This window comes from Rattus norvegicus, chromosome X (assembly GCF_021556685.1).
Source record: "Rattus norvegicus strain SHRSP/BbbUtx chromosome X, alternate assembly SHRSP_T2T, whole genome shotgun sequence".
Classification (NCBI taxonomy): domain Eukaryota; kingdom Metazoa; phylum Chordata; class Mammalia; order Rodentia; family Muridae; genus Rattus; species Rattus norvegicus.
In genome coordinates this window covers 160,421,809-160,447,767 of record NC_141554.1, presented here as the reverse complement: position 1 = coordinate 160,447,767, position 25,959 = coordinate 160,421,809, and the positions used below count along the sequence as shown (strand labels likewise).

General features: G+C 50.0%; 4 protein-coding genes across 18 annotated transcripts in view; 2 read left to right on the top strand and 2 right to left on the bottom strand.

The window, feature by feature from the left end:
- The window catches only part of Pdzd4 (PDZ domain containing 4), a 30,337-nt gene extending 24,657 nt beyond the window's left edge, over window positions 1-5,680 (top strand). For 2 of the 6 annotated variants that reach the window (NM_001414724.1, NM_001135836.1), the window contains exons 3-8: window positions 171-261; window positions 719-817; window positions 2,114-2,176; window positions 2,537-2,638; window positions 2,806-2,916; window positions 3,091-5,680. In NM_001414724.1, coding sequence (NP_001401653.1) covers window positions 171-261; window positions 719-817; window positions 2,114-2,176; window positions 2,537-2,638; window positions 2,806-2,916; window positions 3,091-4,629 — 2,005 coding nt within the window. In that variant the 3' untranslated portion in view covers window positions 4,630-5,680. The remainder of the gene's footprint in view (window positions 1-170; window positions 262-718; window positions 818-2,113; window positions 2,177-2,536; window positions 2,639-2,805; window positions 2,917-3,090) is intronic. The other 4 variants (XM_087599244.1, XM_087599243.1, XM_087599245.1 and 1 more) reach the window with 4 other exon arrangements.
- A 2,171-nt stretch (window positions 5,681-7,851) lies between these two features.
- Window positions 7,852-11,810, bottom strand: Ssr4 (signal sequence receptor subunit 4). 2 transcript variants are annotated; one of them, XM_087599262.1, is made up of 6 exons: window positions 11,515-11,810; window positions 9,831-9,946; window positions 8,774-8,848; window positions 8,535-8,624; window positions 8,237-8,302; window positions 7,852-8,024 (listed from the first exon to the last, which is right to left on the bottom strand). In XM_087599262.1, the coding sequence occupies exons 1-6, from the start codon at window positions 11,579-11,581 to the stop codon at window positions 7,920-7,922; spliced, it is 519 nt and encodes a 172-aa protein (XP_087455388.1). In that variant the 5' UTR covers window positions 11,582-11,810; the 3' UTR covers window positions 7,852-7,919. The 2 variants fall into 2 exon arrangements, with proteins under 2 accessions (XP_087455388.1, NP_058895.1); NM_017199.1 differs by having other exon boundaries at window positions 7,867-8,024; window positions 9,831-9,949; window positions 11,515-11,739.
- Window positions 11,811-11,934: 124 nt separating this feature from the next.
- Window positions 11,935-20,821, top strand: Idh3g (isocitrate dehydrogenase (NAD(+)) 3 non-catalytic subunit gamma). Of its 6 annotated transcripts, none has more exons than NM_031551.2 (13): window positions 11,935-12,054; window positions 16,431-16,472; window positions 16,734-16,745; window positions 16,971-17,068; window positions 17,296-17,408; window positions 18,560-18,620; window positions 18,742-18,874; window positions 19,065-19,198; window positions 19,475-19,577; window positions 19,660-19,806; window positions 20,081-20,175; window positions 20,263-20,323; window positions 20,614-20,821. In NM_031551.2, exons 1-13 carry the CDS (start codon window positions 11,974-11,976, stop codon window positions 20,713-20,715), a joined length of 1,182 nt encoding a protein of 393 aa, NP_113739.1. In that variant the 5' UTR covers window positions 11,935-11,973; the 3' UTR covers window positions 20,716-20,821. The 6 variants fall into 6 exon arrangements, with proteins under 6 accessions (NP_113739.1, NP_001418482.1, XP_087455291.1 ...); XM_087599165.1 differs by having other exon boundaries at window positions 11,964-12,054; window positions 16,416-16,472; NM_001431553.1 differs by lacking the exon at window positions 16,734-16,745.
- A 35-nt stretch (window positions 20,822-20,856) lies between these two features.
- Window positions 20,857-25,438, bottom strand: Srpk3 (SRSF protein kinase 3). Of its 4 annotated transcripts, none has more exons than XM_087599240.1 (15): window positions 25,337-25,438; window positions 25,129-25,259; window positions 24,846-24,954; window positions 24,658-24,745; window positions 24,271-24,358; window positions 23,682-23,794; window positions 23,445-23,610; window positions 23,322-23,347; window positions 22,714-22,846; window positions 22,383-22,625; window positions 22,194-22,294; window positions 21,745-21,852; window positions 21,601-21,670; window positions 21,428-21,520; window positions 20,857-21,290 (listed from the first exon to the last, which is right to left on the bottom strand). In XM_087599240.1, exons 1-15 carry the CDS (start codon window positions 25,390-25,392, stop codon window positions 21,106-21,108), a joined length of 1,710 nt encoding a protein of 569 aa, XP_087455366.1. In that variant the 5' UTR covers window positions 25,393-25,438; the 3' UTR covers window positions 20,857-21,105. The 4 variants fall into 4 exon arrangements, with proteins under 4 accessions (XP_087455366.1, XP_087455367.1, XP_087455368.1 ...); XM_087599241.1 differs by having other exon boundaries at window positions 22,714-22,843; XM_087599242.1 differs by having other exon boundaries at window positions 23,682-23,788.
- Between the last annotated feature and the right edge of the window lie 521 nt (window positions 25,439-25,959).

The window sequence follows — 25,959 nt, the reverse complement described above, 5'->3', positions numbered from 1 at the left end:
CAATCCTTCCACAACAGGAGGTTCTAGAGGCAGTAGCTTGGCCACCTTTTCTAGAAAGTACATCTAGAACAGGGTTCTCTGCTTATTATACTGGGACTGGCCAGCTTGTAGCTAGGGCTAGGGTGCCAAGGAAGCAGATGGCCTATCTGACCCCCCCTTCTCCTGGGCAGCCCCCCCATCAGCCATGAGTATTATGACCCAGCGGAGTTCATGGAGGGCGGCCCGCAGGAGGCAGAGCGAATGGACGAGCTGGAGTACGAGGTGAGCCTAGTGGCTGGCCTGCCTGGCCGGAACCTGCAGCCACCAAGAGTCTGTGCAGGCCCACTTTCTGCAGCTCTGCCCAGGCTTGGCTCCTGCTGCCCCCTGGTGGCTGGTCCTCATGACCTTTCCCAGTAAAGAGCAGCCTGAGTCAGGGAGGGTGTGGGTGAGGTAGTGTGTTCCTTCTGTCTCTGTGTCCCACGCATGTCTGTGTCCTGTGTGTTCTGTACATCTTGTGTCTTGGGCGTTTCCTGGTAGGGAAACCACTGAACACTCGCACATTTAGGATGGTAAGAAAAGGGAGCCCTTAAAAGGGAAGGGCTACACACTCATTTCAGGTAACTTGAAGCAAAAGGCAAGGGGGTTCTAGGGGCAAGGGTCTGGGCCAAGGCTGCAGGCGTCCTTGCTTATACACTTCAGTTTTTTATACCTCTACTTCCTCCCCTACCTCTTGTGGCAGGAGGTGGAGCTGTGTAAAAACAGCCACCAAGACAAGCTGGGCCTGATGGTATGCTATCGCACAGATGATGAGGAGGACCTAGGCATCTACGTTGGAGAGGTATGGAGAGGTGCTGCAGCAGGCTTTGGCACACAGAGCCCCAGAGCTGTTCTAGTCCAGCTCTGTGGTCTTTCCACAAAGCCTGTCCAGGATTTAGGGCTATCCAGAGGTCCTAACTACCCCCTAGGTGTCACAGTACGTTGTTGGTGTCAAGGCCAGGGTGGCTATGGTTTCAGTATATCCAAGGAGACAATCCTGCTGACCTGTTCCCAGACATCAAGGATTTAATGGGCCCACCTTTCCCCCTTCTCTCCCCATTTTCTTCCCTTTGGCAGATGTATGTATGCTATATCCTACTAAAGCCACTCTTCCAAGTGGAAAAAAATCCCACTGCCCAAAACCCCAACACTTGATGTATTTTCATTATAAAGAAGTATCCAGCCACATGCCAGTGCCTAGTTCCTGGTGTGCGCCCCCCCCCCAAGAAAGAGCTGAGCTGGCTTTAATCCTAGCACTTTGTAGTGTCAGGAGTTCAAGGTCACCCTTGGCTACATAGTGCAAAGTCAGCCTGAACTGCTTGAGACCCTATTTAAAACAAGTTGGGTGTGGCACTCAGAAGGCAAAGGCAGGTAGATTTCTGTGAGCTTGAGGTTTCTTAGAGCTATATACTAAGACTGTTTTAAAAGGGGGTATGTATGTGGGAAGTGTTCTAGAAGGATGATTCTTACTGCTTTTCCAGAGGATCAGAGCTCAGTTCCCAGAACTCACATAGGATGTCTCACAACCACCTCTGACTCCAGTTCCAGAAGATCCAATACCTTCTTTTGGACTCCACCAGTACCTTCACTCAGTTGTGCACATACATGCAAAAATACCCAACAAAATGAAAAAATAAAATAAAGCTTCAATGAAGTTGGGGGATATAGCTCAGTGGTAAAGTGCTTTCCTAGCATACATAAGGCTATAGGTTCCTTAGCACTAAAGAAAAAAAGAAAAAAAAGACTGATGCACAGAGTACAACAGTACAAGGGATAGAAGCAAAATCACTGAAGTGTTGAGTAGGGGTTAGGGAGCTGCTTCTGGTCACCCTATATCTCCCAAGCTGAGGGAGCAAATTGTCTGGGCCTACTGTCCCACCCCTGCTTCCTAGAGCTTAGAAGCTGCTAGTCTGAGGTGAAGTGGGAAAGTGAGCAAGCCTGGCATTTGCCTTGGAAGCATCCCAAGCTGACGCTATTTCCCCCACTTATAGACGCACACGCACACGCACACATGCATGCATGCACGCTCACGTGCGCGCGTGCGCAGTGAAAAGGGCACCATAGGTGCCCAAGTCCCCAAGATGCATGTGTCCTGCAGGTAAATCCCAACAGCATTGCAGCCAAAGATGGCCGGATCCGTGAGGGAGACAGAATCATCCAGGTGAGCACTAGAAGTCAGGCTATCATGCCTGCCCTTCCCTCTCCTCAACCCATTCCTAGATCTTTTCTGCTGAGAACTTGGCCTTCTACTTTGAAAACTACCATGTCCTAGGCCAAATCTCATCTCTGTTCTGCTCAACTGCCCTGAGTAGCTCCGTGTATTCCTGCCAGCACCTCCCTGCCCTCTTTACCCTCCACTTCTCCTCCTCCATTCTCTGAGCACATATGCTCTTGTACAGGCTAGGCCATCCTTTCCCCTAATGCATTCTGTTAATTTATGCCTTCCTACAGTTCAAGACCCTATCCTTAGCACAGAGTCCCCCATTAGCATTCTTGTTGACTGTCCGCTGAAACCCTGCAGATTAATGGAATGGATGTCCAAAACCGAGAAGAGGCAGTAGCCATCCTGAGCCAGGAGGAGAACACCAACATCTCCCTGCTGGTGGCCCGGCCTGAGAGCCAGGTGTGTATGTCTATCTGAAAGGGTGGCACAAGGTGGGCCCCTCATAGGCTTTCTGTCTTGAAGGCTGTTGGTGTGTTTTGCTTCACTGAGTGCATAGGGCCTAGGGTAAGGTGGATGGTATTGGTGAGGTCTTTAAAGTGTTAGCTAGCTTATGTTTGTTTCTGCAGCTAGCAAAGCGGTGGAAAGACAGTGACAGAGATGACTTCCTAGATGACTTTGGATCTGAGAATGAAGGGGACCTTCGTACCCGGAAGCTAAAGTCCCCCCCTGTCCAGCAGGTAAGGAAGGAAGAAGGCCTACTCAGTGGGGAGGGAAAGAGAGGGAGGAAGGAGAAAACTGTTCACCGTCTTCTAGCATGGGCCTGGAGAGGAGCAAGCTGTGAGCTTCTAGTCCTTCTGCAGCACACTTGTGTATGGGAACCTAACTGACTATGTTTGTCATTTTTGTCCCAGACTGGAAATGATGAGAAGGGGGCTCCTGATGGGGGCCCTGGCTTGAGCAACAGCCAGGACCTGGACAGCGGGGTAGGCCGGACAGATGAGAGTACCCGCAACGAAGAGAGCTCTGAACATGACCTGCTCGGGGATGAACCTCCCAGCACCACCAACACCCCTGGAAGCCTGCGCAAGTTCGGTCTACAAGGGGATGCCCTACAGAGCAGGGACTTCCACTTCAGCATGGATTCTCTGCTAGCTGAGGGGGCAGGGCTGGGAGGGGCTGACCTGCCTGGGCTCACTGATGAGGAGTATGAACGCTACCGGGAGCTGCTAGAGATCAAGTGCCACCTGGAAAATGGCAACCAGCTGGGTATCCTCTTCTCCCGGGCCTCCAGTGGCAACAGTGCCCTAGATGTCAACCGCAATGAGAGCCTAGGCCATGAGATGGCCATGCTAGAGGAAGAGCTTCGGCACCTAGAGTTCAAGTGTCGCAATATCTTGCGGGCACAGAAGATGCAGCAGTTGCGGGAGCGCTGTATGAAGGCCTGGCTGCTGGAGGAAGAGAGTCTCTATGACCTGGCAGCCAGTGAGCCAAAAAAGCATGAGCTGTCTGATATCTCTGAACTGCCAGAGAAATCAGACAAGGATAGTACCAGCGCCTACAACACTGGGGAGAGCTGCCGCAGCACTCCACTGCTTGTGGAGCCTCTGCCTGAGAGCCCCCTGAAGCGATCTGCTGCTGGCAATTCCAACTTGAACCGGACCCCTTCTGGCCCTCCTGTCACCACCCACCTCAAGGCTGCTCCTTCACCAGGGAGCCCAGCCAAGTTCCGATCACTTTCTCGGGATCCTGAAGTGGGTCGTAGACAACACACAGAAGAGCGTGTCCGCCGCAGCACCAAGACAAGTGTTACTCTGGAGCGTGTGGGCCCTGAAGGTAGCCCTTACCTCTCTAGGCGCCATCGTGGCCAGGAGATCGAGCAGTACCACAGCTGTGTGCAGTTGGCCCCGCCACGTACCCTGGAGGATCTGAGCCATGGCTCCTTGAGCTTGGCTAGTGGTTCTCGGGTGGGCGGGGTGGTGGCTGCAGCTGTTGAAGCACCCCGCATGGAGTGGAAAGTGAAGGTGCGAAGTGATGGGACCCGCTATGTGGCCAAGCGGCCTGTACGAGATCGGCTGCTGAAGGCCAGAGCCCTGAAGATCCGAGAGGAGCGCAGTGGTATGACCACTGATGATGATGCAGTAAGTGAGATGAAGATGGGCCGCTACTGGAGCAAAGAAGAGAGGAAGCAACACCTGATTCGAGCACGGGAACAAAGGAAGCGTCGTGAATTCATGATGCAAAGCCGTCTGGAGTGTCTAAGGGAGCAGCAGAACGGTGACAGCAAACCTGAGCTCAACATTATTGCGCTGAGCCACCGTAAGACCATGAAGAAGCGAAACAAGAAGATTCTGGACAACTGGATCACCATCCAGGAGATGCTGGCCCATGGTGCCCGCTCAGCTGATGGGAAAAGGATCTACAACCCTCTGCTCTCTGTCACCACTGTCTGAGCTGCTCCAGCGGGAGCCCAGCCCAGGCCTAGAGAGCCTGACCCTCACCCTCCCTTAGAATCTAGTGTGTGTGTCGATGTGTGTGCTTGCACGATGTGCTCATGCACACTCCTACCTGTATATGTATGTGTGCACAGGACTTTGGTAAATAGAAAGCCCCAAGAAGGGACACTTCTCTTACACCTAGTTCCTTCTCCCCAAGAAGCTATGCCAACAACCAGCATAGAGGCATACCCATAAAGAGCACCTCTGTGTGCGTACACATGGTATTCTTGCTATGTTCTTGGAGACAGGGAAGTCAGTGCAGAGAGGTGAGGTGAACTATCCTAAGCACAAGAGAATGTCCAGCTTCATGCTGAGAACGACCTCTCCCCTCCTAGGAGCTGCAATTATTTGTAGACAAAGGCAACCCTGAATTTTGTGATTTTTCTTCTTTTTTGTGCTTGCCAATAGTTGTTTTCTGTTTTGTGGACCTGCTCTGGGGGCTGGCAGCTCCTTTAGGTAGCCTGGCAAAGGTGGACCCCACTGAGTGCTGGCTGAGAAGGAGGTTGGGGGGAGGAAAAAAAGGGAGGGCTGGGTGGGAGGGAAAGGAAGAAGATGGGTTAGAATAAAAAGCAGCTGTCCTGGTGGCCTCTACCCTGAGGAGTAGCAAGGGGGCTCTTCCTTGGCTTTCAAGGCTTAACCATGAGGCCCACTACTCTCACCAGTGACTGAAGGAGAGTGAGATCACAGGGATTTTGGGCACAGTATCCATGCAAAAGAATTCTATGTCAACTGGGACAGAGCCACTCTTCTCAGTGGCCTAAAGCAAGGAGTGCCAAACCAAATGAGCAACACAGAAGACCTTACCTAGTTTAGGGATGATCTGGTGGGAGTTGGGAGGCCTGGGCCCAATGAAAGGAAGGTGGGCTAAGAGATGCCTAGGACCCACTTAAATGTGCCACTTGTTTGGTGCCTCTCAGGCTTGGTGAAGCTCACTGGATGCTACAGGATGCCCCTGATCCCCACCTACATCCCAAGAATAAAGCAAGCTGCCTTTTTACTCTGTTGATGTGTACTTGTGTTCATTGCCATCATGCTATTTGTGCCGGGAAATGTCAGTACATTAATTCTTGAATGCCCAGATTTCTACAGCAAATTGGTGGTGGGCCAGGTGCCAAGATGGATGTGGGTAGGAAACTTAAGGGCCCATTCCTAGAAGAGTCCTGTTGCTGGGAAGGCTAGGTCTGGGTGGGAATACACATGACAGTCATGCTGGTGAATAGGGAGAGAAAACTTGTAGGGAATGCTGAGAATGGGAAAGCAGAGGCTACATACTAGTTCCAGATTCTCTTGGGAACCTTTCCTATACTAACAGCTTTGGATTCTTTGAAAAACACAAAACTACTACATATTTTCGTTTCAATCTCGGGAGCAGAGTAAAGAGCTACTTCAGATTGCCCATAGCAACTATGATTTGATGCATACTCTAGCAGAGGCATGATTTTGCCAGCTGCAGATAGTTTCTGTGATTATGTGACCTTTAGAATTAAGGGGACTTTTCAAAGGGTGTAGAATTGCTAGGGCCAAGAACTGGGTGGGTTGTTGGTTAGTCAAGTTACATTTAAGCACTGCAAAGAAACAAATTAACCTGATCAAACTTTCCCCAAGGGATTGCCTCCTTTCCTTCCTATCCTTTTTTCCCCCTCTGCTATCTGGTATTAGGGGACTGAAAGAAATAAAAGTAGAAAAAGATAGCTATGCTCTCTAGCTCCCTGGTCCTTTCAGTAAAGGAGACGAAGGTCAAGTATTCCTTGAGCATTCTTTCTGCTACTTGGGAACTTCTGGAGTCACCCCATTGTTTTCTGACAGTGGGTTCTTAGGACCTGGAGGTGGGCTGATATACTGTGCTGACTGGCTCAGGAAGAGGTAGCACCAGGGCAGCTGACAGTACTGGGTTACTGATAGTTTGGAATATCAACTTCACATTTGGCTGTCATTGCCATCTAGCTAGGTGCCATTTGTTCCTTAGTAGCCAAGAAGAAAAGGCCATTCCTGGCCTTTCTTGAGCCTGTTGCTTACCTAGTGTCCAATTCTGATAGTCTCAGTACTACTCCCTAGTGCATCCCAGATGAAGATGGCAGACACCCTGTCTTGGATGAACGTGAATCATAAGATGTGTTCAATCTCCCAGCCAACACCCACATAAGTTAAGGAGCACCCACTACTCTTAGGGTATGGTAAGGTCTTTGAATGACCTATCCTGAAGAAAGCACTAGCATTTACTTGGGACTTGCATCCAGCCTCTTCCCAACTAGGCTTCCATAGTACTAAGGGGTGCTAATCAAGTAGCTGGTGTCCAGTCTGTACAAAAAGATAACATGAAGCACTACTGCAAGCAGGGCTTCCTGGTTTATACTCTAGTGAGCAGACACCTCAGTAGAGAACAGGAAGGATACTCTTGGGAGGTGTGGGAGGCTGTTCTTCAAAAATCCAGAATTAAACTGGATGCTGTGAGTAGCAGCAGACCAAGAAGAAACACAGAGTGGTTAGGGTTAGGGTATAGAGTCCAGAAGTAGTGTTCCCCTATGCTTAGGGCAGGTGTTATGTGTGACAATTTGAAGTGCATGAGCACTTGCATGCAGCTTATGATCAGCCCACACACAGGAGACACCACAAAGATCAAGGCTAGTTATAACTTGGTGATGGTTTGACTAATTAGGAAAGGTGCCATTCACCATAGATGCAGTAAAAGCCCTGGGACCCAGAGCAGTCCAAGAGACCCACAGGTCCTGCAGCCCTAGGCTGACCATGGGAAAATGTCCTGACAAAAGCCAAAGGGTGACCCAGCTCTGCCCCGGTGACTGGTGAGGAAAGGAAAGATGGTAGTTCCTCCTTTTTGCTTTTCAAGATAGGGTTTCTCTGTGTAGTCCTGGCTGTCTGGGAACTCATTCTGAAGACCAGACTGGCCTTGAACTCAGTGATTCACCTGCCTCTGCCTCCTGAGTGCTGCAATCAAAGCCTTGCACCACTACTGCCCAGCCAAGATGGTCTTATTTTAAGATACCACACACTACAGAAGAGAAGACCAAGGCCCAAGCCATGCTGAGAATCAGGACAAGGACAAAGAAAACAGAGGACATTGGGGGAAATAGAGCTCTGCTCAGTATTACTATCTGCTGTCCAGGCAGACAAGGGCAGCTGGATCCCCAGCTCACCCCATAGACACAGGAGCCCCGTGTCTTGAATGTACTCATGTCAAATAGTGACTGTTTATTGAAAGAAGCAATGGAGGGCTGAGGTTGCTGCCCTCAGGCCTGGATGTGGCTCTTTGCACTGAAAGCTAGGTAGTAGATCACTATGCCAATTGCTGCAGCCAGCACCTCCGTGGAGACCCAAGGCCCATTCCAGGTACCCTGCAAAAAGAAAAAAGAAAAAAAAGAAGACCAAAAGACAGCTCAGGGGAGTGCCAGGGAATGGAGCAGTCACCCTTAATCGCTTGTTCTCAGGACACACAGATCAACAACAGCCCAGAACCTGGGCTGCAGAGGATCAGAGCTTTTCTTTAGAAAACCCAAAAAGATAAGGTATGCCCTGTATTCTCTGCTTCCAAGAAAAGGGCACTTACCCGATGGTCCACACTGACTGTGAACAGTGGTGGGATGATGGAAACGTCTTCATTATTTCTTTGAGCCTGTAAGGGAGGTTCTGGGGTCAAGAAGTGCAGGGTGGGCCGCCCAGATAAGGGAGAAATGAGCAAGATACAAGGAAGCAGGGGCAGGAGCTCAGGAAGTCAACCATTTGGCTGGTCCTAGAGTGCTGATGTTGCAGAAGGGGAATACAGAATGACCAGGGTAAAGAGGACTTCAGAAATGGGGCACACCCTCCCTCCTTGGGGCCTCAGAGTAGTTCCAGATAATACTTGCCTTCCTTAGGAGGCTGTAGGACTCTTCATCGAAGAATCTGACCTCATAGGTGCCTGCATGGGCGCTCTTGTGCTCCAGGCTCCAGGACACCTGGTTGGATGTTTGGCAAGGGGCGGGCTTAGCAGATACATGGGGGATTACTCTGCTAGTGCTGGCACAATACCACCATGAGCAGTGCTTAAATCTTTGTTCTCTAAGCCTGCTTTGAACCATTTCCCCAACAACCCTGGATATCTTACCTGATATCGACCCACATCCTGGCCGCGGGTTACAGGAAATTGTTTTCCACTAACGTCGGCATAAAGAGCCATATTCTGGATGGGGTGGGGTAGGGTAATAAAAGCAAGAATCACATTTTCTGCCCTTCTCTGGGCATACATAGAATCACCCATTGTGCTGCCCAAAGCAGTACTATGACTGGGAAGGGAGAGTAGGCCAGCAGAGGGCTATATTATGTTGGTAGTGGTTGCCATGAAAGACTCAAGAAATAGGCCTACCACAACCCAGAGCCATGCTAGGCCTTACCCATGGACAGCCACATCTTTCTTCATCTGTTTCCCTAGAGGCGAACAGAACTACATCTCCCTTATAACCAGTTTATTCTAAGCCACAACAAGCCTGTTAGCTGTACTCAGGGGTGAGATCATAAAAAAATGGCCTCATTATTTCTTGGAGCTTGAGAAGAAGGTGACAAATGAAGTTTTTTTTTTAAAAAGTGTTCACAGTATCTTTTTTTTTCTTTTTTCTTTTTTTCAGAGCTGGGGACCAAACCCAGGGCCTTGCGCTTGCTAGGCAAGCGCTCTACCACTGAGCTAAATCCCCAACCCGACAAATGAAGTTTTTAACCCTAGGAGTATTATACCCTGAAAAGTTCCAATTTCTTTTTTTAAATTTTTGGAAGAGCAGGTTAAGGGTTCAAGCTGGGGTTTTTCTACTTTAAACTCACAAAACACTCATACAGACACACATTCAGGTGAACTACAGCCAGAAAAAAAAGATGGAGGAGCCTGACCCTAGTTCCTTCTCCCATTCCAGACATTCATCCAGGAAACAGTGGGGTGTCTACCCACATTACTGCACGGAGGCAAAGCATACCAAGCAGGTCAGGAAAATGCGCTTGAAGTACTTGCTAGGATCTGGCCTCGCTGTGCCCTCATTTCTCCTGCACCCTGTGAATTGGAATCCTTATTCTCCCTGTTGATAGGATCCTCAGGTCACTGTCAACTGCCAGTGAACGAGTACTGCCACCCTCATCTCTTTCCCTGCACCCTCTCTGCTGAGTCCCCACTGTCTCACCTGGACCCTGTTTTTGCAGGTCAGTGAGATCTCCACGATGAATACAGTCTCTGTAGAAATGACGGCATCTGAAGTTGTATAGTAAGAAGGGGTGATCTGGGGTTCCAGGCAGGCCTCTGCTGTGGAGAGGAAGCAAAGCCAATTTATGTGTTCCAGGCAAAAGGCAAAAGGGCTTACCCTGACTCTACCTCTCAGACTGGTGAGCTGAGGATACATGAATGAATTCTTCTATTCCTGACAGAGGTGGAGTCTGGGAGATGGATCCTAGTACTTAGAAGTATAGTGGAAGGGGCCAGTGAGGGCTGTTGACACAGGCTAGTGTGAAGGGAAAGCTCTGCAGAGGTGAGCCTTGATGCAGCAACATGGGAGGTGCAGGCGTCTTTGAGGCAGGCAGGGGGCTGTTTATTAAATTAGTATCTGAATCTGTGACAGGGAGGCCACGAAGCATCTCACCTGCTTCTGGAGTACCCCAGAAACCCAGTGGGCCAAGGCAGCCTCAATTCAGAGCCATGTACTTCCTCAACAATCTACTGAAAGCATTCTGCAGCAGTGAATGGGGTGCTGTCAACATAGAGGGACTTTCAAGTCTCTAGACCCATCCAGCTGACAGAATGTCAACACTAGTCCCAGTGTTTCCTGACAGAAGTACACTCTGGACCCAAACACCAAACCTGTCCCTGTAAGCTAAACACCTCTGAAGGAAAGTTTACATCCTATTATTCTCCAAATGTGGTGTTTTGAAAGAATGGCCAATTAAGCTGGAGAAGACCTTGTACTGGCATGAATAGCAAGAGGAAAATGCCACGAATGGTTTTCAAAGGCCATATTCCACCAACACTTCTGTGATCTGCTAAGACATGCCTTTCCCTGTGGACACTATAGAGCCCCTAATAGGTTTTACAGTCAGGTTTGACTTTTTAAGACACTGTTAGCAACAGACTGGAGAATTCTCTGAAGGGTGAGTAGGAGGGATGGCCAGAATCTACCAGTATGTAAAGAAACCAAATCCTCCTTAGTTCAGGTTCTCAGGTCTGAGGGACTAACAACTTTCAAAACACATACCCGGCAGACTCCAGATTGAGCTCAACCCTACCACCAGATGTTACAAATGGCTCACAAGTATCAATGGGTCTGTGCACAGTTCAATTCTGCTAAGAACGTTGGGATGGATGGATATACCAGAGTCTCATGAAAAGTCGAGGCTCTGGACACTAAAAGTCCTTGGTCACTTCCCTGGCTCCCTATCTAACTTGCCTCCGTGCCCTTACTCTGATCTGCCTGGAGTGTTCTTGTTCCCTCTCTTAGCTTTCTGTCTTGGGGAAGCCTGGCCTATGCAGCATTGGTTCCTCGCTGCCAGCGCTGCTCTTATGCGACTACCTTCTGACATACACAGGAACCAGGGACATAGCACCTTCCCTGCTGGAGCTGGTGGTCGGAACATGGTGCTACTTTGGGGCTCTCCCAAAAATAGACAAGGAAGTTTCTTCCAGCAACCTGGCTGCCAGGTAAACGTGTTTGTGGTGCTTCGGTCGCCAAGACACGACACCCATCGGGGAAAGATAACACCGGTAGCGACGAGCCCAGGGAAGGACCAGATCCCCACCTCGCGCACACCCTTCCTCCCCCAGCACCACCAGCCAAGGGGCAGGGGTACGCCCGAAACAAGCTCCGGCCAGGCCGCTACCTGAGCAGCAAGATAGGCCGGACAGCAGGAGTAGCGCCAGGGCGCCGAAAGATGCCATCGCCGCCATCGCCTCTTCTCTGCCGAGGGGAAAAGAGAGCAAGCCGCCCTGAACATGCGGAGCAGACGAGGAAGCGCGACGCGTAAGCGGCCTCAGCACCCAATCGTGCGTCGGCGGGCTGGGTCGGGCATGGTGACGTCGCTGGCGGCACTGACGTGTCCGTTTCCCTAGCCAGGGTCCCAACCGGTCGCACTTCCCTCCTTCTCAGCCTTCCCCTCCCCAAGATGGCGGCAACAGTGCTACAGGCACCGGAAGGGGACGTAGGAACCGGTGTGACCGTGCGCGTGCGTAGTGCTAGCTTTTTCTCACCCCTCCCCCCGCACCCCGGATTTCTCGTCGTGCCGAAGTGTCGCGAGAACGGTGCTTAACGTTTTGACCTGTAGAGGTCCTCACTTTTCGTTATGGCGCTGAAGGTGGCGATAGCTGCTGGCAGTGCTGCAAAGGCAATATTCAAGCCAGCTCTCCTCTGCCGTCCTTGGGAGGTGAGTGATGAATGGAGGGTGGAACAGTTGCAGCGCTCACAGAGAGACTTAACACCCAATTGAGACCTAGAGTCGGGTAACCGCTCTTTGAGAAAATCCAGGATTCGATTGGCTGTGCAAGCCTTAGGAGGGGCGGGGAGAGGGCTGCACTCTGGGGTTCATTGGTCGCTTCTGCTGTCAATGAGGAGGTTGGCTGAAATTGACTTTGGTTTGGCTCCTCTGTGACTGGTGACAGGGGCTCCTCCAGAAGGGTTAGGAAGGTAGACCACAGTAGCTAGGTGTTCACTCCGTAGTGTCCTTGTGGAAGACCTTTTGAAGAGGCCATGTGTCCTAGACTATCTTGCATATATCACGTAGGCTGGTTGTGTCTGGTTTCCGGAGTCATTTCCTCCTTGGTTTTTCCTCTCTAGGACTGCTTTTTCCTAGTGGAGGTGAAAATCCACTTTATAACCCCACCCCCTTTTGTCTCTGTCTGTCTCTCTGTGCCCCACCCCCACCTCCCGGTCTCTGTCTCATCAGACACATGGTTTCTCTGTGTAGCCTGGGACTCACACTGTAGACCAGGCTGTCCTTGAACTCAGAAGTCCTCCTGTCTCTGCTTCCCAAGCGCTGGGATTAATTAAAGGCATGCACTGCCACCATCTGACTATCAATAATTCTTGATCCCTCCAGATCTCCTGCCTACCAAGCACCTTGATATTTGATTCTAGCCAAAAGGCCAACAAGCAGGCCCAAGCCCCTGTAATAAGAGTAAACCAGGGTTCTGAGACTGGAAGGCTCTAGGGCTTTGCTTTTCTGGCCCTTTCTTTGGAGTCTTGGTTAGGTAGTTTAGCTCCTGGGTAGCACTGCTTAGCACCAGAAAACCAATAACTAGCTTTGCAGAATAAGAGTTATGACCTCCAGGCCTTGCTCTTCCACTGACCCAGAACATGGCATTAGGCCAGTTCTCCTCTCCCTCTGGGTTCCAGTGAGGAGAGAGGACTTCATGTTCTCAAAGCATTTGCTGACTCTGACCTTCCAGAATGCCATGTTTTTTGCCTGCAGCCTCTTCTGCTTACCCTTTATCTCCTCTGTTGTCTGGGGAAGGGAGCTGCATATGCTATATGAAATTCTATTTAAAATAGGGACTTCTGGTTCAGCCAGGTAGCTCAGTGGGTAAAGACACCTGTGTCCAAGCTTGGAATACTAAGTTTGATCCTTGGAATTCTTGTAAAATGCAAGGAGATAAAGGACCCCACAAAATCATCTTCTGATTGCCACACATGTGTGCTATGGCTTCTTCCACATTGTTGAGGAAAGATGAGCAGTATATAGAGGATTGCCAGAGGCCCTGATAGCTCCAGCAGCTAGGCTTCTGTAAACTCTTAATGAAGAACTTTCCTTCTGAATGTTTGTGTGCCTTTGTTGGGATGGGACTAGGTGGCAGTGAAGTGATTGGTAACCAGGCAAGGCTTTGCCTTGAGAGTGATTGTTCTGGTTATAGGAACCCATGTAGAGAACCCAAGGTCTTAAGTCCTGCTAGTTGACATCCCCTGAGAAATCATGCTATCATTATTAGCAGTTGACCACAAACATGACAAAGAAAGAGACCTTAGGAAAATATCAAGTATGGGAGCCCATCAGCAGGAGATCGAACCACTTTGGACCTTTGTCTTTCTGCAGACTAGCTAAGGATGATGACTGGGCAGAAGACGTGTGCTTTCCTCAGCCTGCTTCATGCTGGGCTCCTTTGATTAGACAACCTGGACTCAAGAGGGAGAACTTTGTAACCTCCTAAAACCCCTATGTCTATATACAGCAAGATCGGGGGCCTGTGGTTGACAAGTTTTCTAGGACTGGGAAAACATCCACTATAACTTCTAGCATAGGAGGCAGCTGTGAGATAGGTTCAGCCCTAGCAATGATGTTGCCATCTGTGAATGGGTTGCACAGATTTTGAGCCACACCTGGTATAGGCTTTTAGAAGGCTGGATCATTGCCATAGCTAATGTCCAGGAGGAATTAACTACTGGGAGTTACAGGGGTCATCCTTGCATCTCCCAAGATGCTAGTTTTGAATTCTGACTGAGAGGCTGGTAGAATGAAGGGTGGTGTACTTTTTAGCTCAGCTCCATCCTGTTGGAGCATGTGATTAACTTGAATACCTCCGTTTGGTTAAGTTTTTCAGCAGTCAAATGAAATTGGTGCTAACATTCTATGGATTGACTAATCCCTCCCCCCCATCCACCTTTTGTTTTTCGAAGCAAAGTTGCATGTAGCTCAGACTGGCCTTATGATCTCTCTGTATATAAGGATGATCTTGAATTTCTGATCCTCCTGCCTCTACCTTCTAGGTACTAGGACTATAGGTGTGTGCTGCCATGCCTTGCTTCTGTTCAATGGATTTTTTTTATGTAGCTCCAAAGCCATTTCTAGAGTAGCAGATGGTGGATTTGGTCTCAGATATCCCTGGTCTCCATCTGTCTCTTCATTTTCTGATGTGCTTATTCGCCTAGAAAATGTACCTTGTGGTCCCAGCTCTGGACCATGTGCTGTGCTTGATCTTGGAGTGACAGTAGAGGGTGAGACAAACATGTGCTCTGTTCTCATAGGCTAGGAAGAGAACACGTTGATGATAATTAGATAGAGTGATGTCTCTTAGAGGAGTAGGAATAGGGTATAAGTAGAACTTAGCAGTCTAGGGAGACTCCTAGGAGGAAGGGAAATCTATGCTACCTTCTCAAGGAAGGCATGGAGACCCTACAGACAAGATGACTCTGATATTGGCAAGTACTAGAAAAAAAAACAAGCATGCATGTGGCTGCATATACTGAGGGACTCTTAGGGCTCGGTCCTAGTGGTCAGTCTTTATACCTCTTGGCTTGGGCTATTGAGTGGCATTCCTGCATTGTTAGTGCCTAGGTAACTGAGCATCTTGTAACTGTGGACCATGGGAACCCAGAGGGGAATGGTCAGACTCTACTTTAGCCTTCTGGTCTTTCTGAAAGAAGGTATGACTCTTTAGAAAATGGCTTCAGTATCTCAGCTATTTGATGGAACATTGTGCTACTGTCTAATGGGTAAATGGCAAAGAATCCTCAAGTTACAAAGAAGAACTTGGCTGTACCATGCCACTACTTCCTCAGGTACTCCTAAGTGAGTAGAGCACAGCATGGAGGGGAGGAAAGCTATCCTGTTTTGCTGAGGACATGGCCTCTCCAGAGCTACAGGACAGTGGGTCACTTTTTAGTACCTGGTCCATATGGCCCAAATAGCTTTTTCTCTGAAACTGTGAGTGTGTCACCAGCATGGCCAAATATAGCTGCTTCCCACTCATGGGATTAGGGACATTTACCACTCATCCAGGCTACACCACAAAGCAGTTTACAATCCCTTGCAAAAGTATTTGTCATTAGTCTTCCAGAAATGACTGTATATTCCTAGACATTTGATTTTTATTTCTGTTCTGCAGAACCATTCCCTAGGGGTGACAAAGCTTACCTCAGGGAAGTGGGGTATCATTTCTTCCCTACCTTTCCATTTGCATTTACTATACTGATCATGTATTGGCCTTGTGATAAGGAAAAGCAAGGAAGGCATGAAATTATTGCTCAGAGTTGGTGGCTTGCTGAGATTTTTCTTTTGCAATGTCAAGTTTGCCAGTCTTCTAATACATATAACAAGAAGAAGAGGGAGGAGGAGGGGGGCATGCAGGGAGAGAGGAGGAGGAGGAAGAAGGAAGGAAGGAAGAAGAAGGAAAGAAGGAAGAAGAAGGAAGAGGAAGAAGAAGGAAGAAAGGGAGGAGGAGGAAGAGGAGGAGGAGGAGGAAGAAGAGGAGGAAGAGGAGGAAGAAGAGGAGGAGGAGGAGGAAGAGGAAGAAGAGGAAGAAGAGGAAGAGGAGGAAGAAGAGGAGGAGGAGGAGGAAGAGGAGGAGGAGGAGGAGGAGGAGGAGGAGGAGGAGGAGGAGGAGGAGGAGGAGGAGGAGGAGAAATTGGCCAAAAGAGAATCAAGCCAATACAAAAGTGGGATGGAGACAAATAGTTCTGGTTTTAGAGATTCTGTTACTATGATTAGTCTGGAACTCACTATGTAGACCAAGGCCTTGAACTCACAGAGATCTATTTGCCTCTGCCTCCTGGATGCTGGAATTAAAATGCTCATGCCTGGCTCATACAGTTTTTATTATGTTGACCCACAAGGATAGTGAAGTATTGGCACAACTTTGTCTGGTGCTCCTGTGGGACAGTTGTTGAGAATAGAGGCTTTGGAATGTCCTAGACACATTATGAACTGTTGTTTACTAGTATCAGTTTCTCTCTGCCAAGAGCTAGGGTGGCTCTTGCCAACAACTTTTGGGACTGGACAGCTAACATTGACATCAGGGTTCTCTTTGACAGGTTCTGGCTGCCCATGAGGCCCCCCGAAGGAGCATTTCCTCAGTAAGTACCTGCCTTGGGTGTGTGCATGAGACTATGTGTATTAGGCGTACATGTATCCATGCACACATGCCTTATGTCTTTGCTCCCTGGCCTTCCTGTCCTTCCCTCCAAGGCATGGTCTCCAGAGGTTACTCACACCTCCCCTTTCTCTGAGTTGTGTTAGACAGTGTCCCCAGGGAAAATATCCCAGTTCCCTAGTCACAGCCTTGTTCCTCCAACCTTGGCTGATCCATGTCTTCTTCCTTTCTGTCTTCCCTCTAGCAACAAACAATTGTGAGTATTCTCTGTATTAGATTTGAGGGGCTCTTAGTTGCTTTGGGGTTAACCCAAATCCAGGTGGGCTTGAGGGGGTGGTGGATGCTGATCAGGAGCCTCGGGACAGCAACTCTGCCTTGGCTGGCCTGTGGATTGGTGCTGGTGGGAAGAAGGGAACTGACTCAAGCCAGGGTGCACATTGGGGTATCCAAGGGCTTACCTTCACCATTTCCCTTCTTCCAGCCTCCGTCTGCTAAGTATGGTGGGCGGCATACAGTGACTATGATTCCAGGGGATGGCATCGGCCCGGAGCTCATGTTGCATGTTAAGTCGGTATTCAGGTATGGAACGCCTGGACCTAGCCTTCCTTCCCAGGGAGGATTGCATCCCAAGCCCAGCTGGAAGCCCCCAAGTACTTTGTGACTCTCTTGCTTGGTATAGGTGGGCCCAGTTCCCTCTTAGCTGGAGCTAGGTCAAGGTAGTAAGCCCCAGGGGAAAAACTGGTGCAGGCTTCAGGAGGGTGTGCAGAAGACCCTAGGCCAGCATCTTTAGTTTGACTCTACTACAGGCATGCATGTGTGCCAGTGGACTTTGAAGAGGTGCATGTAAGCTCCAACGCTGATGAGGAGGACATCCGCAATGCCATCATGGCCATCCGCCGGAACCGTGTGGCTCTAAAGGGTGAGCTCAGGGGCTAGGTTGGAGTGCTATACACAATTCCTTTTGCTTACATACTGACTTTTCTAGGTCCCCACGGCTCCAATTTTAGGGATTTTCTGATTATTGATGACTCTTGTTCTTGACATCTGAGGCTTTTGTGGGGCTGTTGACAGTATGGCGCTGCTTATCTCAGCCTGTATAAGCTTGCTCAGTGGCTTCCTCCTACCTCTTCCTTCACTTCACCATGCCTCTGTTAGAATCTGCTTTAACCCCTAATTTTTCTTCAAAAAATCAGAGTTGTGGTTTCTCCTCTGCCTGCTGCTTTGGCACCAAGTGGCATAGTATGGACATTAAGGATTATAGCAATCTTTTCTGGGTTTTACCTTGGTAAGTTGTATATCCTTAAACATCAACCATTCTGTGAACTTTAGCCCATCTACTACTCTGTGTAAGGAATGTATTGGCATTAAGTGGGCCTTACATGAGCCACAGGATGCCATAAGCACTCTGGGTGAAGTGAGTCTGGGCAGGGAACAACTTGGGGGTTGGGGCTTTTCTGTTTGACACTGTCTAATTACCTTTCTAACAGATATTTCCTTACTGTCCTCACTGTCCTCACTGTCCCTCTGGTTTCCTTCCTCTAGATGTCTGGGCCACTGTGGTCCAGACATGCTATAGCCAAGTTAGGTGGAGGTTACCTAATTCTGAGCTAGGCATGGGTACCATCATAGTTTGGGGCCTGGCAGTAACCCTAACCAAGGTCCCTTGGCCAGCCAATTTACACACAATGGCAGGTACATCCAGAGTTCTACAAACTATTTTGCTTCTGAAAATGTTCTTCTCCAATTGGATTAACCTTTGGTGAACATTTCCTGGATCAAGTGGGGAGGGGGGTGGAATATGTCAGTGTAGCTTAGCCCAGAGGATTCCTCTCTAACTTGTCTATCTTTTTTTTTTTAAGATTTCTGTATTTATTTCATTTATGTGAGTACACTGTAGCTGTGTTCAGACACACCAGAAGAGGGCATAAGATCCCATTATAGATGGTTGTGAGCCACCGTGTGACTGCTGGGAATTGAACTCAGGACCTCTGGAAGGGCAGTTAGTGCTCTTTACCACTGAGCCATCCCTCCAGCCCTAACTTGCCAATCTTGTTTGCTTTTGTCCTCTAGGCAACATCGAAACAAATCATAACTTGCCACCATCCCACAAATCCCGGAACAACATCCTTCGGTGAGAGCCATGTACATAGACTGGCAGCTCAGTGAAAGCTAGGGTGGGCTGTTCTGGCATTCATGACCTTGGTTAGTTGTTAGTTGGGCCTGTTTTGACTTTTCCCCTGTCATTCTCCCAGTACCAGCCTAGACCTCTATGCCAACGTCATCCACTGTAAGAGTCTGCCAGGAGTGGTGACCCGGCACAAGGACATAGACATCCTCATTGTGCGGGAAAACACAGAAGGCGAGTACAGCAGCCTGGAGCATGAGGTAGGCAAAGCTACTTGACCCTCTTGGGTAGGTGGCAATGATTATGGCCAGGGTCAGAGTTGAGGAGAGAACTTCAGAAACAAGGTAAGGTACCACTACTCAAAGGGCTGGAAAAGCCAAATATACTTAGTAATAAGGCTGCATCCTGTAGTACTCCCATCAAGCCTTTTGTCCCCTGGCCTCTTCTCAGAGTGTAGCAGGAGTGGTGGAGAGCTTGAAGATTATCACCAAAGCCAAGTCCCTGCGCATTGCTGAATATGCTTTCAAGCTGGCCCAGGAGAGTGGGCGTAAGAAAGTGACGGCTGTGCACAAGGCCAACATCATGTATGTTTACTCCATACTCTCCTGCCTACTTTGAGCAGTTCTAAGGCAGCTGAAAAGGCCACACACAGGGCTGCATCCTGTTGTCCCTGAGGCTCTATGTCTTACTGTACTGCATCCATAGGGGAGGTGAGATAGACGGGATTATGCTTGTTCTTCCACCTGGAGAACAAGTTACAAGTTATTCTGTAAGGTTCTGTGACTCTCTGTATACCCTGACTCTCCAACTGACTGTAGTGAGAGGTCAAGCTGGTGTCTTATATTCCCTCCATCATCTAGGAAACTGGGTGATGGACTCTTCCTCCAGTGTTGCAGGGAAGTGGCAGCCCGCTACCCTCAGATCACCTTTGATAGCATGATTGTGGACAACACAACAATGCAGGTAATTAGCCCAGCTGGCTTCATAGCCTTATGCAAACCCTTAGTTCTCATGGCTTCTACAACTCAGCTCACTTTTCCCACAGCTGGTATCCCGGCCTCAGCAGTTTGATGTCATGGTGATGCCTAATCTCTATGGTAACATTGTCAACAACGTCTGTGCAGGGCTAGTTGGAGGCCCAGGCCTTGTGGCTGGGGCCAACTATGGCCATGTGTATGCAGTATTCGAGACAGTGAGTAGCCAGACACAACTCTGCTATCTTTCTCTTTCTCTTATAGTAGCCTTCTGTCAGTTGATATCCCACAGTGTTGTGCAGCCATTGGTACTGTTTAAAGGCTAAAGGTTTCTAAAGGAAACTCACACCCAAGAGCATTTCCCTAAAGCCCTAATGTGCCTTCATTTTGTATCTATGTCTGGGATGTGCCTCTATTAGATATGGTACATGAGTAGAATCGTCTACCCTGCATTCTTATATTTCCCAACTACTTCCTTCTTCTCTTTACCAGGCTACAAGGAACACAGGCAAAAGTATTGCCAATAAGAACATTGCTAACCCTACTGCCACATTGCTAGCAAGTTGCATGATGCTAGACCACCTCAAGTAAGTGGGTTCCTAATGTCTGATCATGAATACTCTGACTAGCCCCTTGGCACTGAGAATCAAAACCTTGTTCTCTTCATCCTCTAGGCTCCATTCCTATGCCACCTCCATCCGAAAAGCTGTCTTAGCATCCATGGACAATGAAAATGTAAGGCTCCTCTTGTCCCCTCCTTGTCCCACCTCTAGTCTCTCTTCATCTACCCCATGTTATATTGGTCTGGCCAACCCTATATGCTTCAGGCAGTGACTAACACTGGGTGTGGCCTTTAAAGAAAGGGTGGTATCAGGGTAAGGTTTCTGGGCCTTATCTAGAACTATTGGCCTCCTGGTGCTAGTTCCTTGCCTTTCCAACTATAGGAAACAGTGGGTAGCCCTGGGACACCATGGGGTTATGGCAGATGTTGGCCTGATGTGTCCAAGTTTCTTGTTTTCCTACAGATGCATACCCCAGACATTGGAGGCCAGGGCACCACATCCCAAGCCATCCAGGACATCATTCGTCACATCCGCATCATTAATGGACGGGCTGTGGAGGCCTAGCTATCCCTGCAGTTTGCTCAGTTTGTCTGTAGGACTCCCTTCTCATTTTAGCACTCCAGCTAGCTTTGGGGACAGGCTCCAGAATAAAGCCACTTGTGTTCCAGAACTTGGCCCTGTTCTTCCCTTACTCCGAGACACTGGTATTTTGGTTCCCACTTTATTAAGAAACAAACAGGCAGTCTTCCCCATTCAGGACCCTCTAGAAGGATCACAAATAGGCTGAGATATGGGCCTTGCCCCAGCATCTTATCCTACCATGGGGGTGGGGGTGAGCACAGTAGCACCCAGCAGGTTGGGAGAACAGCTCCCACAGAGTGGAAGAAGTTGCCTACTTTCCCTCAAGGCACTGAAAGCTAGCATAGCCCCTACTGTCCACAGCTGCAGTAGGACCTAGGGATTAAGCCAGGGATGCTGGAGGCAGTCGGCAGCACTGGCTCGCTTCTCAGGGATGTACTCCATCATGGGCAACAGGAAGGCACTGAACTGTGTGGCCTGCTCCAGGGGCCACTCATACTTCTCCATGAGCACCTCATATAGGCCCCAGTGCTTGAGGTTGTGGATGTGCCGCAGCTCTCCTAGAGGGTGAGCAACATTAGGCAGTGTCCCCAGATAGGCTGGTACCTGTAGTTGTACCCACAACAGGCACCTATTGTTCTCTCAGAATCAAGGTTCTTGACCTTCCCTCTGCTCTCCTAGCGTACTTAATCCCCACCTCTACGGTTGAAGAACTCCCGTGAATATCTGCCTGAGAGGGCAAAAGCTGGAGGGATGTCTCCTAGAAGTTCCACGATATGAGCAATGTGGTCTGTAGGCAAAGAGAAGGTTGGGAGTTGGGGTGGGGCTGCTGGAGGTCCTGAAGCCAAGGTCAGGGCCTGCCTCCCCTACCCTCATCACGACTGTAGTCTTCTCCAGAGTGAGGCTCAAATAGGTAGTCACCAGTGGCCAGCTCAAAAGCCTAGAAAGGAGGGGAGAAGTGAGGCTTTGGCAGGGAGTCTGGTCCTAGGCATGGAGGCAGCTAAACTAGCATACCATGCATGCTGTGCTCCAGATGTCAGCTGGGGGGCCATACTCAGCACCAATCAGGACCTCCACGGCCCTGTACTGCCGAGTCTGAATATCCTCAGTGAAGTGCTTGTGCTGGAGGAAAAGGAAGCCTCCTTAGGAAAAGGAGCCTAGTCCCAGGCTAGCCTGCCCCCACAGCCCACTCCTGCTTTTTGTCCATGTAGTTGAGTTCCATGGAGCTCACTCTGATTCTTACAGTTTCTCTGATGTCCCAGGAGGGACTTTGTCTAGGTGACCTGAAGATAGCCCTTTTCTAGTGGCCCCTGACCATTGCTAAGGGCACAGTTCTGGCCTAGCAGGACTCTGCTGCTTGGAGATAGCAGCAAGAAGCAGCTCTCAGTTATATTAAAGGAGACAGACCTGGGGTAGGGCTCCACATGACCAAATACCCTCTCATCCCAAGGTGTTCAGCATACCACCCAGCAGGCATTGCCAAGGTCTGCAATCTTGATCTTGATCTTGTCTGCATTTTGAGGTTCCAGGGGGTTCACCAGGAGGTTGGAAGCACCAAATGGTGCTGAGGAAAGAAGAGGAGGAAGAGAGACTGATCTGCCCCAGCTCTTCCTGGTTCTGTCTGTCTACTGCCCACTGTACCCCACACTTACTGCTAGGAGACAGGAGACCCCCAGTCTCACGCTGATTAGATGAGCCTGAGAGGACGGAGCAGGAAGCCGTGGAGAACAGGGACCCTGAGAAGCCTGAGGTCTGCGAGCTGGGACTAAGGCTGCGTTCCCCCCCAGTGGGCACAGGGGAAGAAGAGGCTGGAGAGGGGCCAGCCCTGGTGCCTTCCGGGTGGCAGCCTGAAGAAGAGGTGGAGCCACTGCCCTGCTCTAGTCTTGAGCTGGAGTCTGAGGAGAAGGGGCAGAGGGGAACATGAGTAGAAGCCTGCAGCCCACATGCATGCTTAGTGGCCCAGTGCCCTCTCTGGCCCCTCACCCTCAGTTTGTACTGCAGCCTCCATAGCCTCCAGCCTCTGCAAGTCCCTCAGCCGCTCCTCCAGCAGCCTTTTCTGTTGCTTCCTTTTGCGCCTCATCTTCTTCCTCTTGTTTTTGGACAGCTTACCAGTCTGCTGCCAGAGTCAGGGTTACCTGCCAGGTTTCCCTGCCCAGCCCTGAACCCCAGAACTAACTCCCCTGGGTATCAGAACATGGGTACTATCTTGTCTCACCCTTAATCCCAGCCCCTCATCCATTTCTCTGCTTCTTCTCCTATCCTACTTCTTAAAGCTTTGTGGTTTGGGGAGAACCTAGTGGGCCTACCCTAAACTGCTCCTTGTCTACTCCCAGCCCTGGATGAAGCTGCCTGAAGTAGCCATTTGGGGAAGGCACAATATCCTTCCATTGAGGTGGTAGTGGGCCCATTGGCCACCAGAGGCAGTTTGGAGCACATGATACACTGTCTAATCACTCTCTTCTCAGGTACCCAGCTTTTTAGAAGTTCAAAAGATGGAACAACTGTGGCAGAAGAACCAAGCTCTGAGGACATGGCCTCATCTAGCTTGGATTGGAAGCGGAGACAGGGAAAGAAGGGGTGCCACAACTTACCAAGACCTCCTGGGGGGCAGTGCTGACTGGGTGTGAGGGGTGGGGAGAGAAAAAAGAATAGTAATTCAGGTAGGGATTGAGGTCCAGAGTCCTGGTGTCAGTCCCCACACATGCTCTTGGTACCTGTGGAGCGGGATGGGGGCTGGGCCCCTGACTGCTGCCACTCTGTGGCTTCAGCAGCCAGGCGCCTGATGTAGGCATCTCCAACACACAGTAGAATGTTCTCAGGCTTGATGTCCGTATGGATGATCTTGCACTTAGTATGGAGGTAATCCAGACCATGCAGCACCTGGCAAAAGCTACAGCTGAACCCTAACAACCATACCCAGCCAACCTGAGCAGCATGGGGGCAGCACCTACCTGCCTAACGATGCTCTTAACACAGGGCACAGGCAGGCCCTGGTAATTGGACTTGATGATCCACTTCAGGAGCTGGTGGCCCAGGACCTCTAGCACCATGCATACATCTGGACCTGGAGTGAAGGGCAGTCAGCAACACGTAGCTAAGGCACAGGCTTACCTACCCTCCATCATGGAGGAGGACCTAGACTCTAGAAATGCAAAGATCAGGGAAGTAGGGCTTTCTCTGGACCATCTTAGTGGCCACTACTGTCCCAGTTTATTATTTAGAATGTTTCTGTCACTGACAAAGATGTGCCAGTTAGGATGGTACCTCTTGTCATCCTACAGATGTCTCACTCCAGCCTTACTCTTCTGCCCAAGTAGTCCTCAAAAGTAGCCTCGTAATTTGGGAGTACTCTGCAGATAATCACAGATTATCTGCTAGTCACAGATAATCACTGTCAACCTAATTACCTGTGTTTCCCCTACTCAGAAACACAAGCGCCCAAAGGGATGGAGTTGTTTAATAGGTTCTCCCTGCAAGGGCTAAATCCCATGGTGCATTGTGGCTCCTTGACTGCCATATTGCTCATTTTGCAAAGGATACGGACTCCATTAACTCCTGAGATCCTGAAGTCATCGATAAGTTGAACAATGGTCTCTCTTTTGGGGTCACTAGGGTCACTGTCCCGAACCTGGAACAAAAGGCAAGGAGCCACAGATGACTCCCAACCTGCTCCCCAACAGCTGCTCTGCTCATATGCCCTGAAGCACTTTTGGCCCCCTTTCCCAGTCCAGCTGGGGCCCACTTAAAGAGAGCCAGCTGCCTCTTTCAGGCCTCTGCTCTCCGGGTCCTTTTGCTTGGCAGAGCCAGCTGGAGCCTGCCCCCTCTGGGAGCCCCGCCCCACTCTTCAGGGCCCCAGCAGGCCCTGCACCCACATTGCCAGGCCCAAGGCAGTTCAAGGGGCCGGGAGCAGTAGGGGAGGCGCCTCACACATTTCAGGAGCTTGATCTCATCCACGGCTGTCTCTGTGTAATGTCCTGCGCTCTTCACTACTTTCAGAGCCACAAAGCGCTTGCGCCTGTAATATGGAGACCCTCATAGGCTGCCAGACCTTGTCACAGTCACATGGTCAGAGTGGTAGCCTCAACCAAACCCACGGGCAGATCGCAGTCACTCACTGAATATCCCAGCAGAGCCAGACAGTAGAGAAATGGCCCCAGCCTAGCTTTCGTACCACATGGTACCGCCCATTGAACAAATCACCGATCTTCACTGGGTAGTAACCACCTGTAGAAGGGAGCCAATAGATCAGAGTAGGACATTTCTCTCCCTTATACCTCAATATCAATGTCCTGCTGGTCATCCGTCTCATGTAGGCCTACTTTTGGCAACTTTTTACACCCAAGCTGTCCTGAGCCCGTGCAGTGGCAATCTCGCTGGCCACATGCAGCCAGGACTTACCCTTGCAATAATCCTTAGGGTCTTCCTGCTCCTCATCATCAGAGCCCAGGAGTCCCTGCAGCAAACGAGGTGCTGGTGTGGCTGGAGCTAATTCAGAGCTTGAGGACTCAGGCCCACAGGAAGTCTGAGAGCTGTGGGTGAAGAGGGAGGATGCAGACAGTGAGCTCACAAGGTGCAGGTGACCCCACTCTCCCCAGCTTGGTCATACCTGCTGCTGCTGCCACCACAGTCCATACCACCACTACCACCGGCACTGGCACTCATCCTCGTGTCGCAGCCCAAAGCTCTGGTGCACTGGACCACTGTTCCTGTGGGGCCCAGCCGTGGCCAGTGCATTTATAGCTTCTGCCGCTGATCTCACCCGCCTTTATAAATAGCCTCCCAGCTGCTCAGCTGTGGGCAAGGTATGCAGCACAGGGAGGGGGGAGTGCACTGATGGTAGCCCTGCCCCCCCTTTCACCCACACTCTAGAGACAGAGGGAGCCACCAAGCTGCAGTTATGATAGCAACTCAGTTCCTAGGCTGATTCCCTACAGTGTAGGACTAGCCAAGGAAGACATCTACATGGAGATGGAGCTCCTATGCTCTAACGCTCTAACAGGGAGAGGAGGCTCCTATGAAAGAATGGAGTTGTTATGGTGACCAGGTCTTTAGGCTGAGCTCTCTCCAAATGCTGCAGGGTACTTGATACATTCTTTAACTGCCCACTTAACCTGTGTGAGTATACTTTTGGAGGTGACCCCCGCCAATCCCATCTGAACCCTATGCTCTGCTCATCCTCAACCCTGATCCCAGCTCTATTTTAACTCATAGATACTCCCCCATACAGGT